General features: G+C 66.7%; 1 protein-coding gene across 2 annotated transcripts; it reads right to left on the bottom strand.

Moving 5' to 3' along the window:
- Positions 1-20: 20 nt before the first annotated feature.
- Positions 21-12,690, bottom strand: ZBTB7A (zinc finger and BTB domain containing 7A). Of its 2 annotated transcripts, none has more exons than XM_046684981.1 (2): positions 10,516-12,688; positions 21-238 (listed from the first exon to the last, which is right to left on the bottom strand). In XM_046684981.1, exons 1-2 carry the CDS (start codon positions 12,243-12,245, stop codon positions 163-165), a joined length of 1,806 nt encoding a protein of 601 aa, XP_046540937.1. In that variant the 5' UTR covers positions 12,246-12,688; the 3' UTR covers positions 21-162. The 2 variants fall into 2 exon arrangements, with proteins under 2 accessions (XP_046540937.1, XP_046540936.1); XM_046684980.1 differs by lacking the exon at positions 21-238 and adding an exon at positions 5,120-6,682 and having other exon boundaries at positions 10,516-12,690.
- Positions 12,691-19,452: the final 6,762 nt, after the last annotated feature.

Raw genomic sequence — 19,452 nt, 5'->3', positions numbered from 1 at the left:
GCTGGGGTGAGGGGAGCAAAGGACCGCGGCTCTGTCCCGTGCCCACTTCCTCCCTTTGGCTGTGTGACGTCCAGGATTCAAAAGGCACAGCGTTCGGTCCAATGAGGAAGCTGTCACTTGAAACTGCTGGGTCTGGTGTCTCTGCTGGGCTGGGCCAGGAATTCAGACAGCCTCGAATTCTAGGATTGTTCCTGTCCCCCCGGGTGGCCCAGAAGACACGCAGATGGCCAATAAGCTCCTAGAAAGATGCTTGACATCATTAGTCACCAGGGAAATGCAAGTCATAACCACGAGCTAGCGCCCCACCCCACCAGGACGGTGGAATCAAGACAACGGCAAGCGCTGGCGAGGACGGGAGAAACCGGAACCCTCGCGAACGGCTGGCGGGAACGTGAGCCGCTTGGAAAGAGTCTGGCGGTTCCTCAAAAGGTGAAACGTGGAGTTACCGTCTGACCCAGCAGGTCCACTCGTGGGAGAAATTTCACTCCGGAGACATGAAAACACAGGGTCATAGAAAACTTGTGCACATGTCTTCATAGCAGCATCATTCACAATAGCCAAAATATCCTCAAATAGTGGATCCGTACAGCTACACACTGGAATATGACGCAGCTGTGAAGAGGGGCGAGACCCCCACACAGCCGCACGTGGACGGACCTTGAACACATGATGCTCGGGGAGAGAAGCAGACAGAAGGACACATGGTGTGTGATCCCATTGACATGAAATGTCCAGAACAGGCAGATCCACAGACAGAAAGTGGGTTCGTGGTAGTTGGGGGCTGGGGAGGGGACGGGGGTGACTGCTGGTAGGGACGGGGCTTCTTTTTTGGGGTGATGGAATGTTCTGGAACTAGATATTGGTGATGGTTGCGCAACTCTTCGAATATGCTAAAACCAGTGGTTTTACCAGGCTGGATTGTGTGTGAATAATACCTCGATTAAAACCCAGAGGGTCTCTCCCTCTTAGCACAGGGGACATGGGGACGTGAGCGAGGAGGTCCCCATGGGCTGAGTGGCTGTCAAACCCGCTTCCTTCGCCGTCCTGATCAGAGGCCTCTGCGCACCCTCGTGGCTAGCCCCGCCACCCCCAACAGCCCAAGGTGGAGACTTGGGTTCCAATCCCGTGTCTGCAGCCACGTGACAGGTAAGGGACCCACCCACACACACCCCCAGAGCCGTCACCCCATGTCACTCCACAGAGCCCCGCTCGTCCTCTCCCAGGCTGTGCCGTGACCATCTATGCCCTCCCTCACCCACCCCCACCCTGGACCCTGCTGGCCTGAGTCTGACTGGGGGCCCCTGGAAATGGCCACGTTTGGTGACCCTCCAACCCACAGGAGGGGGCTTCAGCCATGACCCCCCGTCCCAGTGAGTGGCCCCCGGCCTGACTTCCTCCTGGGGGGTGTAGCAGCAGCCAGCTCGGAGGCCCAATCCCACGTCACCGGGGCTCGGCATGGGGCGGCCCCATGGGGGCCTCTGGCAGACTTGGGGTTTCCCGGCCAAGGCCACCTGCCCAGGGCCCCTAAAAACCCTGGAGCTGGTGACCGAGGAGCCCGCCTGCACCCCTGCCCCCACCTGCGCCGTCCGTCCCCGGGGCCCCTGCTGGCGCTCGGGGCTGTGGGCCACCTCCTCCGTGGGCGACCTGCCGCCGAGTCAGCGCGTCCACCCCCTGCCCCAGGCCTGGCGGAAGGGTCAGGCTGAGCTTCGGGACCTCTCCCCAGAACCCAAGCAGGGGGTCGCGAGCCGTGTGGACGAGGGGCCCCCCCAAACCCACCCTCCCCGCTCCCCAGCGCACCCCCCAAACAAAACACAAAGAACGTCGAAATCAGGCAAGTGAGGCAGCAGCGGTCCTAACAGGCTGTGTTTAGTGGCTTATGTACAAGAAAAGTCATTTTTTTTGTCTGTTTTTTCATCATGTTTTGTCTTTTTGTTTTTTTTTATTACTTTTAAAGCTTCTCCCCCCCCCCCCCAAAAAGTGCATTTTTATCCATTTTTTTTTAATCTCCCACACGTTTATAAAGACTCTCAGATACAGTCTATGGAATGTCTGCTCTGTGCTCTGTGCCCCCTGCGGGCGCCGCCCCCACCCCCGCTCGCCAGGCCTGGCCCCCCAAAGTCCAAGGCACCTCGTGTCTGGGCCGGGCAGGGGCAGGCTGGGCCTTGAGACCCCCAGCCGCAGCCTTCAGGCAGCCCCGGCCACGGGATGGGGGGCTCCCCAGCCCCCTCCACCTCCTGGCCCTGCCCCCCGCCCCCCTGTAAATGTATGTATTTAGTGCGAGCTAGTCTGAACTCTGAGGTTATGGCTCCCGGGGTGCCCAAGCCCCAGGCCCCTGACCCGTCCTGTGCCAGCCAGCCCCTCCTCCGGAAGGCTGCTTCCTCAGCTTAAATAACTTTTTAAAATAAAACTGCAAATATAAATATCTTTCTTTCTCAAAAAATAGGATTTTTGCTTTTTTTTGTTGGTTTTTACATTTTTTTCTTTTCCTGCTTTTCCTCTCCCTCTCTCTGTCTCGCCTCCTACAATCCCGGCTGCCCGGGTGGCCTTGGTCCTGGGGGTCCCCCGGCCCCTGCCTCGGCCCCCCCCCCATGTGCCACGCAGCCACTCCCACCACGGCCGATGGGTCTCAGTAGTGCAAAGACCCCCAGAAGACCCTGGAAGGGGCTGGGGGACCCTCCCCGCCCCCGAGACCCCTCAGAGGGAAGCGAAGGGACAGCCATGTACAAACACGGTGACAAGACAATGGCCACAGGGGGTCTCCTGGGCGAGCCGCCCGAGGGGGGCAGACTTTGGTATGGCCCGCGGGAGCCCGGCTGGGCGCAGGCCCACAACCGTGCCAGGCTGGGCCGGCTCTTTACATTCACTGGTTTTGAAAAATTTTTTTTTATTATTTTTATTTTTTTTGCCTTTTTTTTTTTTTCTCTTAATCTCAAAAGGCAGGGGTGGGGGGGGGGGGCTAGGCAGGGAGCAGCAGCGAGGGTGTTCATCTCTGTCCCGGGTCCCGCAGGCTGGCACCCATTCCAGGCAAGGGCTCCGGCCTCCACATCCTGCCAGGGCCCCCGGAGCCCCCGCCCGGAGACCCCGGCCTGGACCTCACTCGTGCACACGCGCGCACACACGCATCCACGCAGCTTTACCAAGATGATGGAAATCACAATTCCGCTTTGTTTTTCTTTTTTCTTTTTTTTTTTTTTGTACCAGGCAGTTAAAAAAAAAAAAACACCCCAAAAAAAGAAAACACAAAAAAAAAACCCCAAACAACCAAACAAAAAAACGTTTTCCTGTGTCCTTTCTGACAGGTCAGCACGTTCCCCCTCAAAGATTTTTTTGTTTGTTTGTTTCCTGAAACGCGAGAATTCAGCAGTATCTTTGGCAACACGTGATCACAACCTTAATTTAAAGAATAAAAATAAAATCGATCCACGTCTATATACAGTATGTGATTGCGGGGAGCTGGGGGGGCTGGGGGGGTGGGGGGGGGTCCCGGCGCTGGGCCCATGCAGACGCTGCGGCCCCCGGGACAGGCTGGCGGGCAGCGGAGGAGGGTTAAGGCGGAGAAGGAGGGTGGGGCTGGCGGAAGCTGAGCGCAGAGCTAGGCGCAGGGGTTTAGTGCAATTCCCGAGGAGGTTCGTGTTAAAGTGTGCTCGGCGGGGTTGAGCCCTTGCCCCCGCCATAGTCCTCGATCCCCCAAGTCCGGTCGCCCCCACCGGCCAGGACGACAGCTGTGATTTTTCAGTTGGTTTTATTGCGAGGGGGTGTGTGGGGCAGGGGGAGAGGGCCGTCCCTCAGGAAACCTGTCTGGGAGCCGGGGTGGGGCGGGGGGGTCCCTGGCCTGGGCGCTGAAGCTCTCTGCTCGGTTTCCAGATGGTTGTCCGAAAGAGCTCGCCCCATGGTGCTGGGGTGTGACGAGGCCACCCGGCCCTGGGCTCCCCTGCCACCCCCTCAGGAGGGGGGGTCCTGAGACATTGGGGGGCTGACGGGCTCGGGGGGGGGGCGGGGGCGAGCAACAAAGCAAACGTTTCCTGGAGAAACCATGTGGAAAGCGACCTGATTACAACGCTCCCCCTAAAAAAAAAAAAAGAAAAAGAAAAGACGAGAAGACGGGGTTTGTCACAGAGCAAAGGGGTCCCGGGGGGACGGGCTGGAGCGGGGGACAGGGGCGCCCCCACCTCGGGCTCTGACGAGGAAGGGTCTCAGCTCAGCGGAGCGTCTATTTACAGGGTCCCACGCTAGGCGTTGCATATGCGAGAGGGGTCGGGGAGAGGGTGCCCTGGCCTCTGGCATCGTGGTCCCCCCAGCCCTGGCCCCTGTCCGTGGCCTGTGGCTCGGCCAACGCCGGGCCTTTGGGGAGCCAGTGGCTGGGGGGAGGCAGGTGCCGGCCCCCAGATTACAGTCAGTGCCTTTGAGTAAAAAGAGGGGTACCTGGGGGGGATGTAAGGCCCTGGAGGTGGCGCCCCCTGTCACCCACCTCAACGGGCATGGCATATCCAAGATGGCAGCTCCGTGGTGGCCACAAGGAAGGGCGACCATGTTGGAGGGCGGGAAGCCCGGAGGTGGGCGAGGGGACAGCGAGGGTGGGGGACCGGCGGGGGACGGGGTGCTCCGGCTGGTTGGAAGGCCAGCCCTCTCTCGGGCCCATCCCTGAGCTGGGGAGTCAGTAAGGAGGGTCCCCACGGACACGGGTGGCCGTGGTATGGCTAGTGGGTGACAAGACATCTCAAATCGGAACCAAAAAAGGGACAGGGGGGGGGGGGGGGGGGGGGGGGGGGGTCACGGCAGAAACACAAAAGCCCGGAGTCCTGCCTGGAGGCGGCGTCCCCGGGAGGCCCCCGCCTCGCGCGCCCTGCCCGCCTGCCTCGCCTCGGGGAACAGAAGCGGATGCTCCGTCTGTGGTGGGTTTGCTTTTTTATTATTTTGTACAAAAATAAATCAGCTTTCAGGAATTTCTCTTTGCTCTCTCTCTCGCTCTCTCTCTCGCTCGCTCGCTCTTTTTATTTTTATTTTTTTTGTCTTTTCGACTTTTTCATAGAAGTTGCTTGCGATTTGTAAACACGTTTTTAAATTAAGATTTAAGAGAAAGTGTAGTACCCGTTCTGTTTTCAAAGTGCCGAGACTTCTATTGGTGGTCGGTGGTCTTTTTTTTTTTTTTTTCCTTTTTCTTTTTTGTGTGTGTTTTCGTTTTTCCTTTCGTTTTGTAAAATCTGGGTTTTATTGCTTTTGTGACACTGGAACTGGTGGACCCTCTCCCCTCACCCCTGCCACCCGGAGACCCTGGGTTCCCTCTGCGGTCGGCTAGTTCACCCCACACCCTCGCCTGCTCCTCTGAAGAAAAGTATATTTTATATATATATATATATCTATATATAAATTTTGTTTTTAAGGAGGAAAAAAAAAATCTAAAAAGTGCTTTAAAAATTGGGCGGGGGCTCGGGGCAGGGGAGGGGAAGACCGAAAGTTTTGAATCTCCAAACGTTTTGGGGGGGTTCTGGGCGGCCTGGGGCCGGGGCGCAGCCGGGGGTGGCGGGGGCGCCCCGCGCGGGCCCCAGGGGGTCCCGCGGGGGTGTAAGTGCCATGAAGGGGGCGCCCCCACTCCCCCCTGGGCTCGTCCCCTTCTTCTCTGCGCCTGGCAATAAATAGATCCGTGTCCCAGCGGCCGGGAGATCGGGGGCCACAGGCGGGGGGATGGGGGGGGAGGCGGGGGGCCGTGGGGAGCCCCCCACTTAGTAAGTGCCCTGAGGAAGGAGGGTGGGCGCGGGGCGGGGTGCGTTTTAACGTCCGCTCACAGCAGACAACCATCGTTTAAGGTCTTGTCCCAAAGACTCGGAGAGCCCAGCGAGGGGGCGCGGGGCAGCCCCCCAGTGCCCGGCCCCCTGCGCCCCGACGGGGCCTAGGGCGCGCGGGGGGGTGGGGCCTCGGAGGAGCCCCCAGCCCCGAACCCTCGTGTCCCTCCAGACCCCCCCAGCGACCCCGAAACCCATGGCGGGGTGGGGGGGATGGGAGCCGGGGCTGGGGGTCCCGGTGGAGGGCAGACACGGTGGAGGGGAAACGGAGGAAAGCGCTACCTAGAGTCGGTGCGGCGGCATATATATATATCTGCATATATATATATCTCGAGATATAGGATCTGGGTATAGATAGATCTGGGGGGCGCGGGGGGCCCGCTCTCTCCCTCCCGCCTGCGCTTTTTTGGTTTCAGGCGAGTCCGGCCGCGAAGCCCCCGTCGGCGGGCGCCCCGGGGGCCCTGTCTGCGCCCCCGCCGCCCGCGCCCGCTACATTCAGGCCGCCCGGGCCCTCGGGGCTGGCCGCGTCCTCGTCCTCGTCCTCGTCCTTAAAGTGCTTCTCCTGCCCGTTGCGCCGGCCGTCGGGGGAGCCGGGCGCGGCGGGGGCGCCGGGGGGCGCGGGGGCGCCCGTGGGTGCGTCGGGGCCCCCGGGGCGCGCGCGGGGCTTGCGGCCGCGGCGCGAGGGCACCCCGTTGCAGCCGTCCTTCTTGAGGTGTCTGTGCAGGTGGTCGGAGCGCACGAACGTCTTGCAGCAGCTGTCGCACTGGTAGGGCCGCAGGCCCGTGTGCACGCGCATGTGGTTCTTCAGGTCGTAGTTGTGCGCGAAGGCCGCCCCGCACTGCTGGCACAGGTACGGCTTCTCGCCCGTGTGCTTCCGCATGTGCACCTTCAGCTTGTCCTGCCTGCGGACGGGGCGGGGTCAGCGCGCGCCCGGGGACGCCCCCCACCGGCCCCCCACCCCGGCCTGGCGCCCCCAGGCACCCGGCGACGGCTTTGGAGCCCCGCGTGCTGTGCGGCCTCAGGCGAATGGCACAACCTCTCTGAGCCCCTTCCCTTAGCCGTAAGTGGAGGACAGGCTGCCCCACCTGGGGTCCCACCAAGTGGCAGGAGCGTTCATTCAGGAGCCCCTGCTGAGTACCAGACCCCGTTGCAGGTGCTGAAAATATTCCAGGGGACAAGGGAGGACGCCAGGGGCTTGGGAACTATGCGACCAGCCGCCCTGCTTTGAGCACACAAGGTCCTGCGTCCCGGGAAAGCCCTGGAGGGAGAGTGGGGTCCCCGCAGTTGGCCATCATAACCGCTCACCAGGAGCCAAACGCGCCCAAACCTCTGCCTCTCTCTGCTCTGCGCCCAGGCTAGGCCCTGGCTGTCACCCCAATGTGCTAACCGCAAGCCCACCTCAGGGCCTTTGCACGTGCTGCTCTGCTGCCTGGAGCCCATTTTTGCTCCCACATCTTCACAATTCCACTTCGGCCCTTCCGCGCACCCCCACGCCACCACCGTCGGACTCTCTCCTTTGTGCCCCGGCTTCCTTCTTTCTCGTCTGTCTCCCCGACCGGGCTGTGAGTGCCGAGCCAGGAGGGACCAGAGCGATTGGCCAGGGCCCCGCCGGCCATCTTGCCCCACAGGAAGCAGAGAGGACTCAGCGCAGCCTGGGGCCGTCGGCCCACAGAGCTGGTCACCGCATCAGCCACAGGGCGACTGCTCTGTCCCACGCGGCAGCCACCCCCACATGTGGCTCCTGAGCCTCGAAATGTGGCTGGAAGAGCAAAAGGCGCCCGGATTCTGAAGATGCGTGTGCTCGACAGGACGTGAAACAGCTCATTTGTAACCATGCACACAGCTTGCGGGGCGACATGTGGCTACAGGGTCGAGGAAAATGCGCCGGAAGTTACTCTCCCCTGATCCTTTTACGTCTTTAACAAGCAGCGGCCAGAAAACATGGGACACGGAACTTGGTCACGTGATATTTCTACGGCTGTGCTGGTCCATACTCGTGGGAGCAGATTCCTGCTTGGAATCCACAGGGCCGGGGCGGGGACCTGGGTCTCCTGGCGTCTGCCCTGCTCCTTGCTGCAGCCACCTGGGCCCCACGTCTGAGCCACTAGGTCTCTTCCTTCTCACACCCACCGGAAGGAGAGCTTCTTCAAGGTAAGGAGTGACAAACTCCTATTCATCCTTCAGAGCCCCACCTTGATTGCCCTGCCTTTCCCAACCGCCAAAGACTGGGCTCTCCCCAGGCTCTGGGTCCCTCCCTCTGGCACCTCCCACAGAGCTAGGGTTCCTACTTGCTGGAACCTTCTGTGGCTCCCTATTGCCCTGAGGGCCAAAGCTTGGCCCTGTGCAACCAGACCCCTCCCTACACTCTGGCCTTGTTACCCCTCCCTGAACCAAAAGAGCTCGGGCCACAGTGGGCTTGCTGCTCCCTGAACCAACCGGGTCTGTCACCAGGGAGGCGACAACACTGCTAGGAGCTGCCTCCCAGGGCCCTGCCCAGAGGCTGGCCTGGGGCTGGGTCACGGTGGGGACAGCAGGGCCTCCGATGGTTTCAGCGCTGTGCAGAGATCCCCCCAGCTGAGGTTCGGAGGCTCAGAGAGGGGAAGTGACTTGCCCTGAGCGGCACAGCGGGTCAGGGGCTGCGCCCAGGTGGGGTGGGGGTGGAGGCGGCCCAAGTTTCGTCACCCCGAGCCCCGGCCGGGGTAATTATAGCCCGGGCCACCACAGGCCCGGCTTACTCAACTCTCTAGTGTGACTCAGAGGGGCCCCTGGCTCCCCGGCTGGGAGGGCGGGGTGGGGGGCCCGCAGGGGTAAGAGGCCTGGCCCAGGGCCGCTTTCTATGCCTCAGTTTCCCCGCCTGGCCAACGGGATCGGCCCCAGGTCGAGAGTGGGGTGACCGAGAGAACTAAGGTCAGAGTGAAACGGGGCTCCAGGCCACCATCAGGGGTGGGAGGCCCCAGGCCTCTGTCCGGCCGGGTCACCTCTCCAGAGCCTGGCTCGCTGGGCTGCCACCAAGCTGGTCCCCCCGGGGCCCAGAGACCCCGGCCATCTGGGGACCCCAGTCTGGAGGAAGGGGGTCCCCCAAGACTCCCAGTGCCCCCGAAGTGGGGGGCAGGCTGCCAGCTAGCCCACCCGCCTCCAGCCGGTGCCCTTTGCCCCCGCCTGGCCCGGGTAGCTGGGGCCACACCCTCCTCTCCTGGCCCGCTGGGGAAGGGGCCGGGGGTCAGCCCCCAGATCCTGTCCCCCGTGGGGCGGGGCCGGGAAACTGGGACAATGGCCTCTTTCTTCAGCCTGGGTGGGCGTGGCTGGGGAACCCCAGGGCAGGCGGGGGTACGGGGTGATGCTGAGTCACCCGGCTTGGCCGGGCCCCTGCACGCCAGCCCCCCGCCCCCAACCAGGCTGGCCCACAAGGCCCCACCAGCCACCTCTGGACTCCTAAGATGGAATCCCAGATTCCCCCCAGCCTGGCCTCCAACTCTTCCTGTCCAGGGACCAAGCCCTGCGACTTGGTGTTTTTCCTCCACCAGCCGCGCCATCCCCCAGGCTGAACTGGCCTCAGGGCCTTTGCACAGCCCTGCCCTCTGCCCTTGCCCGCGCCTTCCTCCCTCATCTCCTTCAGGTCTCGCGGTGTCTAACGCAGCAGCCTCGGCCGCTCCCCAACCCTCCTTCTCTGCTCTCGCTCTGTCTCCAGCACTTTCCACCAACGACTGTTATCAGTCCTGAGGTTTTCCCTCGCACATGCTCGGTTGCCCCCACGGGGATTTGGGCCCGGCTCCACTTCTGCGTCCCTGGCACCTAGAACGGGGCCTGGCACCCAACAGGCGCTCCATCCATGTCGGGCGAATAAATCAAGCTGCCCAGGCTCACGGGGCACTTCGAGGGACCCGGCTGCGGGGGCTCCCGGCGCCTTGCGGGGCTGTCACCCGCTCCCAGGGCAAAACCCCTCGGATCCCAACGGGAAGAACCACTTCCCGGAGCAGAAGAGCGACTCCTGCGCCCTCCTTCCCGCCTCCCGCGGCCCGTATTCTGGGGGTCATCGCGGTCAGCGCCTGCGCCCCTACCCGCAGCCTGCTCCTGAGGGGCGCGCGGGGTGGGGGGACCCAAAATGGAGAAAGCGCCACTGCAGAGCAGGGCTGCGCTGCTTCTGCACGTGGAGGCGGTGTGCGTGCGTGCGTGCGTGTGTGCGTGGAGGGGACACGGTCCGCGTGTAGCTGGGGATGCACAGGGCCGACCCCCGTGGCCCTGCTCCTACAGCCCCACCCCCGTATCCCCCGTGGCCCCGCCCCCTGCATCCCTGGACCCTTCTGCATCCCCCGCCCCCCAGTATCCGCCGCAGGCCCGCCCCCTGCGTCCCTCCCATCCCCTGCGTCCCCTGCGTGCCGGCCCCTCGCATCCCCTGCGTGCCCCGCATCCCCGGCTCCCCCTGCATCCTCTATGGCCCCGCCCCCCGCGTGTGGGCCCCCTGCAGCCCCCGCGTCCCCATGCCCTGCACCCCCTGCATCCCCGGCGCCCCCTGCATCTCCTGCACCCCCTGCGGCCCCGACCCCGCGTGCGGGCCCCCGCATCCCCAGCGCCCCCTGCATCCCTGACGCCCCCTGCATCCGCTGCGTTCTCCTGCATCCTCTGTGGGCCCGCCCCCCACGTCTCCTGCATCCCCGCCTCCCCGGCCCCTGCATCCCCGGCGCCCCCGCATCCCCGCGCGCCCCCTGCACCCCCCGCGCGCGCGCCCCGGCCTCACCTGGTGAAGCGGACCTTGCAGATGTTGCACTCGTACGGCTTCTCGCCCGTGTGCGTGCGGATGTGCCGCGGCAGCTTGCCCGCGCCCTGGATCACCTTCTCGCAGATGGGGCACTTCTGGAAGGCCTTGGCCCGGATCTTCTTCTCCACCTTCTGCGACCAGGCCGGGTAGACGTCGCCGTCGTGCGCGCCGCTGAAGTACTTCAGGTAGTAGTCCACCACCCCCTTGTCGTCCGCCCGCGACTCGTCGTCGCTGTCGCCCGCCGCCGCCGCCGCCCCCGCCCGGCCCACCGACGACATCATCTGCTGCAGGAGCGTGCTGGCCGCCAGCCCGTCCGCGTCCGCCCCGTCGCCGTCCTCGCCCTCGGCCGCGCCCGACAGGAAGCCCGGGGAGTCGCCGGGCTCGGGGGCCGCCTCGGACAGCGACGCCGCCTCCTCCTCCGCGCCGCGCCCGTAGTGGCCGTTCTGCGTGGCGGCGGCCGGCGGGGCCGCGGGCGGCGGGAAGAGGCCCCCCGCGGGAGCATCCTCGTCCCGCTCGGGCCACAGCCCCGGGTTGCTGTCGGCCTCGTCCCCGTCCCCGGCCGAGGGCCGGTCGGCGGGGGGGCCCGGCCCGTAGAAGTCCAAGCCGTTGCAGTCGCCGGCGGCCACGGCGGCCACGGCGGCCGCCACCGCCTCCTTGGTGGCCTCCAGGTCGTCGTCGGCCGCGCCAAAGGCGGACCAGGGGAAGGTGGCGGCGGCGGCGGCGGCGGCGGCGGGGGGCAGGCTGTTCATGGGGTTGCTCTGGAAGAACTCGAGGTACTCCTTGGCGCGCAGCAGGTTGCGCTGGTCGATCTCCTCCACCAGGTCCAGCTGCCCGGCGTCGGCGCCCGCGTCGGCCGCCAGGATCTGCCGGTCCAGCAGGTCGGCGCACACGTGGCTCACGGCCGGGATCTCCAGCAGCCGCGCGGCGCTCAGGATGTCGCCCACGTTGGCCGTGCTGACCGTGAGCGTGGCCGTGTAGGCGAAGTCCATGAGCGCCGTGAGGGCCTCGGCGCTCACAAAGTCGATCTCGTACACGTTTTGCTGGTCCACCACCGCCCCCGACGTGAACAGCTTCTTGAAGTACTGGCTGCAGGCGGCCAGCACCGAGCGGTGCGTCGGGAACTCGCGGCCCTCCACCAGGATCACCACGTCGCACAGCAGGCCCTGCGTCCGCTGCTCGTTCAGCCCGCTCAGGATGTCGCTGCTGTGGTCGGGGAACGGGATCCCGATGGGGCCGTCCACGCCGCCGGCCATCTTCCGCGCCGAGACCTGCAGCGCCGGGGAGGGAGGGGCGGTGGTGAGCGGCGGGAGGCTGGAGAGCGGGGCCCCAGGCTGCCCTCCACCCCCCCCCCAGCCCGGCCACCCGCCGCCGGCCTCAGTTTCCCCAGCTGAGCTCCGGGGCGGGGGAGGGCCCGTTCTGCATGATGGACACGAGAGGATGCGGCAAGACCCACACTGGGCGCTCAGGAGCTGAAGTCGGGCCCCCTCCCTCCAAGAGCCCCGGGGAGCGCACAGTAGGTGCTGCACCCATGCGGTGGCCCTCATGAGGCACCCACTATGCGCCATCACGCTGGAGCACCCGCAGTCCCACCGCAGAGCCAGCAGGCAGGACGCAGGGTGGGGGGGGAGGCCACGTGCTGAGGCCCCACGGCGCCCAGACTCAAACCTGGGGCGGCGGGTCCCCCAGAGCCAACGTCCCCTCCTGGTCATCCAGCCCCTCGGCCTCGCGACCCTTACTCCTGCCTCCCAGGGACGCCCGGCCTCCGCGGGGACTCTGAGTCAGCAGGAAGGGGCGAGGCTGGGCCGGGCCGGGGGCATCGGGCTGTGAGCGTGCCCTGGGGGTTGGGGGAGGTGATGACACTGCAGGATAAACCCCTTCCTGCCCCGCGGAGCCCCCAGGATGTGGCTCGGCCGTGACACGAGTAACGGGGAAACTGGGCCAGCACCTGGGCCAAGCCCCCAAGCAGGAGCCAGGCGGCCGGGGGCCTCTGCCCATCTCCTGCCTGCCCAGCGCCCCCAACTCTTGGCCACCCTCTGTGCTGTGCAGCCTGGGACGAGGCCCTGCCACTCTCTGGGCCTCAGTCTCCCCATCTGTCAAATGGGCAGAGGCCTTTGGAAGAGCCAGGCGGTGGGGGACGCTGGCTGTCTGTCTGTCTGTCCCGCCCCTCTCCCCCCTCCCTTTTTCCGCCTGCCCCGGGGCCGTGACTCATCCACCCACTCCGGCTTGTGCAACCCTCTGACTCTGTCCCACCCCTCCACCCTCCCCAGGGAGCCCCCGGCTGCCCCCAGCCGCCCAACGCAGCCCTCCGTCCTCCAGGCCCGGTCAGTCGGCCAGCTCTCGGGCCAGGGCATCTGGACATCCCCAGGGACAGGCGCCCAAAGGCCCCCGGGACCCCCAGCCCCCAGTGGAGCGGTTGGCTCGGCTCTACCCCCGATCGCTTCCTGGGCCAGCGGGACGCGGGGCCAGGGCAGGACTGTCCCCACCCGGGCGCGGGGTCCAGGCCGCGGGGCTGACTCTGCGCCCCGCCCGCGGGACTACAGTTCCCAGGACGCCGCTGCGCCCGCCCCCCTGCCCGCGGCCGCACCAGCTGCCGCCTCCCCGCTCCGATGGGGCTGCCGGGAGCAGAGGGTGGGGGCGCGACCCCACTGGCCCGGCCCCGGCGGCTCCCACCCCCTGGCACCATCTGCCGTCTGGCCCGGGCCCCGGGGAGCGAGTGGGCAGATGGGCTCCGGATCAGACCAGCCTCGGCCCCTCCTCGCGCCCCCTCGGATCCGGGCCACCGAGGCCTCAAGATGGCCACCCGGGCCTGCTTGCTGCTGAGCCCCCAGGGGCTCCACGGGGGGACAGTGGTCCCAGGTGGCCCCCCTCCCCGTGGCCACGCCGCTCCTCTTCCTGCTGGGCCTGGGGACTGGCACAGCCCTACTAGCCGGGAGCCACCAGGCTGGCAAGGAGCAAGCCCGGGCATTGAGCCTGGCCCGGGGCACCCGACCAAGCCCTGGGTCTGAGGCAGCTCAGGAGTCCGGGATCCGTGTCCCTGTCCTCCCCAGCTGGGGCCTGTATTTCCCCAAATAATCATCGGAGACTACCCCCAAAAGGGCCGGGCCTGGGAGGTGCCGGCCGAGGAAGTCCCCGCGAGAGTGGCATAACCCCACATTTCACAGATAAGAAAACTAAGGCCCAGAGACGGCTAGCATCCTCGCCGAGGGCACCCAGCACGGCCAGTCCACAGGCCTCGGGTCCAGGGGCTGATGGAGGCCGGAGGCTGGCCCCCGGCTCCCCACCTTCCCCCACCACCTGGCAAGCCGTCGCCTCTGCCCTCGCCCTGCCACCCAGACTGGCTCTGCAGCCACCTGACCCACACCCTCTCTCCAGGAACACATGCCACCTGCCTGCCACGCCCCGGGCCACGGCCACCCCTCCCCCAGGCCTCTCCCTCTGCGGGTCGGGGGCCCGGCTCGCTGCAGCCCCACTGTGCACCGTGGCAGCTTCCCCCAGAGGAGCCGGGGGCCCCCTCCATCGGAGCCCCGGCGGCCCCGGGCGCCCAGTCGGTGCCCCGCACATGGCGGCTCGCTGGCAGTGAGGACCCAACGAGGCCGCGCTCCTCCAGGAAGCCCCGCCCCTGCGCCGCCGGGTCCCCACCCTCAACGGCCAGGGTCCCCGGGTGCAGGCCCACACCCACCGGCGTCTTTCATCACAGCTCCGCCCCCGCGCTCACCCCGTGGGATTTCCGGGGCGCCCGGCGGTGCTGACTCGGCAGCCGGTGGGGACAGGCCCCGGCAGGCGCCTCCGGGGCTGAAGGGGGGCACCCGGCCTGCCCCCGGCGGCGCACAGTAGGGACGCAGGGCCCCCCGGATGAACCAAAGACCAGAGGGCTCCGAGCTGGGGAGAGCCCACGCCCGGCCCTGCCCACCCGGCTGGCGGCACACCCGGTCCCACCTCCGATCTAACCTCGGGTCACTTATGGCTGGTCCTTTCCAAGGCAGCCGGGCCCACGCCTGCTTTTGGCGCCCCCCCCAAGGGCCTCCTCTGTGCCCTGGAACTTTCAGGAACTAACTGGGCAGCTTTATTTTTCATCTTCCCCACTGTAAAGGCCTGGGCTCGATAGCTGGGGAGAGGCTCAGAGAGGGCATGAGATGTGGGCAAGGTCACACAGCAGACCAGCGGCCAGGTCAGGACTCGGACTCTCTGACCTGAGCTGGCCTGAACTGCCGCCACTCACCTGCTGGGGCCCTGAGGGGAGGTCAGGAGCACCCCGGCCTCGCCCTGGGCACAGCTGGTGGTTCCCAGGAAGGCCTCAGGATTGTGGGAAGGGTGTCCCCGGCCTGGGGAACAGCCGAGGCGAAGGCCTGGTGGTGGGCACACGGGAGAGGGGCCCAGGGAAGGAGGAGGCCACTGTACCAGGAGGCTCCCCAAGATCAGGGGCGAGGTGGGGGCTGGGGCCGGCCCCCTCGTCCCACCCACAGGCCTCAGGAAGGAGAGGGGGCTGGGCAGTCGCTGCCACCCTGCCTTCCTGGAGGAGTGTCTGGGGTCCACTGGCAGCTCAGTGAGGGGTTCAGGCTCCTCCGCCCCCACCCACAGAGCAACGACAGGAAACCAGAAAAGGGGCTCTAACCCCTACTGAGCGCCACGCACAGCAGCCCGGGTCCCAGTCCTGGCCCCTCCGCCTCCAAGCTGTGTGACCTTGGGCAAGGTGCAGCACCTCTCTGTGCCTCAGTTTCCTCGGGAGTCGTGAGGGTGGCAAGGGTGGCAGCTGGGGCTGCTCTAGGCCATGGTCTCACTCTCGTCCCTTGAGCAAACTTAGCCTGAGGACCTACTGTGTGCCAGCGCCTGTGCCCAAAGGCCCGACAAGGCTGGTCACCACCCCCCTTGTGAATGGCAGCCATTGAACTTGACCTCTGAAGGCCGTCTCCAGGAATCCAGCCCCCTCCCCACCTACTATGTGCCAAGGAAGCAGGCGGTAGGGCCCCAGGGGACAGCCGGGGGAGCGCAGCCACTGTCTGCAGGGGAAAACCAGGCCCAGAGAGGGTGGGCGGCTGGCCCAAGGTCACACAGCAAGTCTAGCGCCCAGGTGCAGCTGCCAGGCCCTCGCCCAGCCGCCCCTGCCCCCTCCCAGCCTGGCGGCCTGTGTCGCAAGGTTGGTCCTGCCTGGTTACCCCGCCCTGACCTGGTGCCAATCCCTGCCTGGCCCGGTCCCCGGCCCGGGGTTTAATGGGACAGGAATGCAGCGTCCCGATCGGGGTGCGGGGGGCACCGAGGGCCCAGGGTGGCTGCCGGCCGCCAGCTGCCGGCCCGGCCCCTGCCCGCCTGTCCCCACAGGCCTCCTCCGGGCCAGACACCAGCACACAGGCCCTCGGCCATTTTCTGTGTCCATTTATTGCCCTAAATGGGGAGGGGCTTCCTGCCCGGGCCTTAAAGGGCCAGAGGCAGGAAGGCCACAGGCTCGGTGGGAAGTGTGCGTGTGCGGGTGGGGGGGGATGAGAAGGTCATGGGGATCCCATCTGACCCTGAGCTCACGGGTGGGGCTGAGGCCCACCCTGTTCCCACGCCCTGAGTGCTGTCAGGGGCCAGGAAGTCCAGCCCTGACACCACCGGCGGGTTCCAAGCGGAAGCTCCGGGAAGACACAGCCATTCCCGGGGACGTGGGAGGAATGAGCTGCCCGTCGCCGGGGGTAAGCAAAGCCAGGCTTCGCAGAATCCCATCCCCGTGCTCCCGCCCTGGCTGCGGCGGCACCTGCTGCTCCGAGATGCCCCGGGGAGGCCCTGGTGACCTCCACAAGGCTGCTCGTCACCTGGAGCCTCCTATGCCACTCACACTCCCGGCCGAGCAGGCAGAGGGCTCAGCCTCCTGGGGCCCGTGTCCCGGGCTCACGAACCCAGCCAGTCCCCTCCCATCGCACACATCCTGAGAGGACGTGGGACCCGGCCTTGTTTTCCAGTCAGACCAGAAAGGCGTGGGTGGGGACGCCTCCACCGAGTGGCCGTCCACGGCCTGCTGGGGGGGACAGATGGAGGGCCCGGTCACCTGGCCACGCTCCTCCCGAGCGCCAGGTTCTCCGCGGGGCACCTTCCGCGCTCTGGCGTGCCAGATTCGGGACTCGGGGCCCCGCGGGCAGGCAAGGGCTGCCTCTCCACGGGGCGCGGGGGACCTGGTCCCCGTCATCTCAACATCCATCCCCCCAGCTCTGAGAGGCAGCTCTGTGACCAATGCCCCACTTCGCAGGCAGGACACCGAGGCTCAGAGAGGGGAAGCGACTTGCCCTGGGTCACACAGCAGAGGTACATGTGAACACAGGCCATCTGGCTCTGTTCTGCCAGGGTTCCCTCCTCCCACCACCGCGCACGGCCCCAGGCCCAGCAGGGACCACGTCCCCCACCCCAGGGGCCTTGGGGGCTGGGGACAAGCTGAACCTCCAGCCCCCACAGAGCCCCCTTAGGAGGAAGTTGGCCTGAGGTCACACAGGGAACCCATGGCAGGGCCCAATCCCTCGGTCATCAGGACAGAAATGCAGGAGGGGCCCCCCCAAGCCTCAACACAGCACAGCAGTCACTCAACAAACATTCCTGGGGAACCTGAGCAAATCCTTGGGTGACGCTTCTGGCTGAAGGCGACCTCCCCATGGCACCAAGGGCCAAGGCGAGGCGGGCAGCAGGGACGTGACCTCCCTGGGCGCACCTCAGGTGGAGGGGAGGGCCGGGCTGGGATGGGGCCGCGCCGGCCCCCACCCAAGCCTGTTCCTCTGGTCCCCGCTGCCCAGGGCTGTGGCGGGGCGGTTTATGGTCCCTCCAGGGCCTGGAGCGCAAGGTGACAGGTGGGGGGGCAGAGTGGCTCAGGCCATGGGACCTCTGCTGTGCCCCGAGAACAGCAGGCGGGAGGGAAGCACACGGGACACAGGGAGGCCTGCAGGCAGCGCCCGGGGGGACCCCACAGCACCCCAGCTACAGAGGGGGACGCTCAACTCCCAGAGACCAAGGGGCTTGTCCAAGGCCACCGAGCTGGGCGGGCATTCCCAACCCCAGGGGACGCCCTCCTCGGGCCGGCCCTGAGTCTCGGCTCTCCAGAGGTGACCCGGGCCTCCCCGGGTATAGTGGGTCATAAAACCCAGGGCCCAGCCCATCAACAGGGGCCAAGATGCCAAGGTGCGCAACCGTGGCTCCGAGGGGGGCGGGAAAGGGCCTTGCACGCTATAAAAGCGCCTGCCACGGAATGCTGGGAGGCAGAAGGACTGGGGCTCGTGCTGTGTGACCTTGGGCACCTTGCTGGCCCTCTCTGAGCCTCGCTGTCCTCTTTGAGCCAAGCGTTTCCTCGGCCCCGGGGAGGCTGCGTTTGGCCGACAGGTCCTGCTGTCAACCTCTGGGCCTTCTGAAGGCAGGTGGGCAGGCGCCCCTCGGCTGTGACACACGGAGGACTTTGAACGAGGCCTGAGCGCGCAGGCAGGGACCACGAGGGTCAGACTCAGCTCTGGCCGGGTGACCTTGGGCTGCTCTCCGCTTCCCCCTGGGCCTCGGTGTCCCCTGCCCAGCCCGACATCCACTCCCAGGCTTCCTCTGAGCCCCCGAGTTCCCACACTGCCTTGGGCCTCCCCTCCCAGCCTCTGTTTCCTCATGTGGCAGCGGGGACGGCCACCAGCCTGACCCAGCTGTGGGTCACAGGGCGCCAAGGAAGAGAAAAGAAGGACACAAGTGAATACAAGGCCTTGCTCCTGCCGGGGGACCTTCCCCACCCGGCAAGGGCCGAGCTCCGTGGGCCTCAGTGTGCCGCACGGAGCAGAGGGCGCACGGGCTCCCCACCACCACCTCGGGGCCTCTGCTGGGAGGTGCGTGGCTCCCGGCTGGGCCCAGGGTGCTGACTGGCCGCCACGCAGCCAATCAGGACCGGATAATAAGTACCCCCCCAAAGTGACCCACGAATTAAAATTTCAGTGTCCCCGTTGGCTCCTCTTTCCTTCATCAGACAGACGGATCCCAGGGCCTCGCTCGCGCCTCCAGCCGCGGCTCCCGCCCCCCCTTCTCCCCCAGGCTCCCGTCTCCACAGCGATGGCTGGCGGTAAACAGAGCCCCGAGCCCAGCCGAAGAGTGCAGGCCCCGTGAGCTCCAGGGGCCCCACCGGGGCTGGCCCCCGGGGAGCGTGCCCCCAGCCTGGCGCCCTGCGCCGGGGACCAGCAGCAGGCCCAGCCCTGCGCCCCGACCTCTCCCCAGCCCAGCCCTGCCAATAGGAAGTGCTGGTCCTGGGGAGGGCCCCCCAGGGTGGGAGCGGCCACCAGGGTGACGCCCTGGCCCCACTCGGGGGGGCTGACATGGAATCCCGGACACCCTGTCCGCCGGCCCTGCTCCCCCAGGCAGCTGGCAGGGGCGGCGGGTGCCAACCAAGCCCGCCACCCTTGGGTGAGCCAGGTGGGCACGCCCGGGGAAGGGGCACCGGGCACCTCTCTCACTTCCGCCGGCTGCCTGGGGGGAGAGGAGGTGCCCGCCTCCCCCGGCCACTCCGCCAACTGCTGGCTGCAGTCCCCAAACATTCAGTGGGTGCCCGGCCCTGGCTGGACAGCAGTCCCTGCTGCCGGCCACCGCACTCCCCCCCCAGGCCCGCCGGCCAGCGCCTCCGGAGCCCGCAGAGGCCTGGGCCCGGGGGTGCACGGCCCCGGCGGCGGGCCGGCCCCCGCCTGGCGCCCAGGCCCGGGGCTGGGGGAGGGGGCCGGTGCCAGGCCGGGGAGGGCGGGCGCGCGCGGGGGGGGGCCGGATCCCCAGCGCACCCCCTCCCCTGCCCGGGCTCCGCGATCGCACGTGGTGGTGGCGTCAAGGGAAGGAGGGGGTCCGGGCCAGAGGAGACGGGGTCACGCGCTCCGGGGGCGCGGGCGGCGGCGAGGGCTGCTCTGCGCCCCCTCCCCGGGGCCGGGCGGCCGCGCGCGCAGGGCGAGGGGC

Source organism: Equus quagga, chromosome 14 (genome assembly GCF_021613505.1).
Source record: "Equus quagga isolate Etosha38 chromosome 14, UCLA_HA_Equagga_1.0, whole genome shotgun sequence".
NCBI classification, from domain to species: domain Eukaryota; kingdom Metazoa; phylum Chordata; class Mammalia; order Perissodactyla; family Equidae; genus Equus; species Equus quagga.
This window is presented reverse-complemented; position numbering and strand designations above follow the sequence as displayed.

What these genes read in the sequence shown, in the direction of transcription:
- ZBTB7A (XM_046684980.1), bottom strand. Translation starts at nt 12,245, where the DNA reads ATGACCAGGAGGGGACGTTGGCTCTGGGGGACCCGCCGCCCCAGGTTT. An exon ending in TGCAAGGTCCGCTTCACCAG is followed by an intron (nt 6,683 to 10,515) that starts GTGAGGCCGGGG and finishes CCCCGTCCGCAG; the next exon opens with GCAGGACAAGCTGAAGGTGC.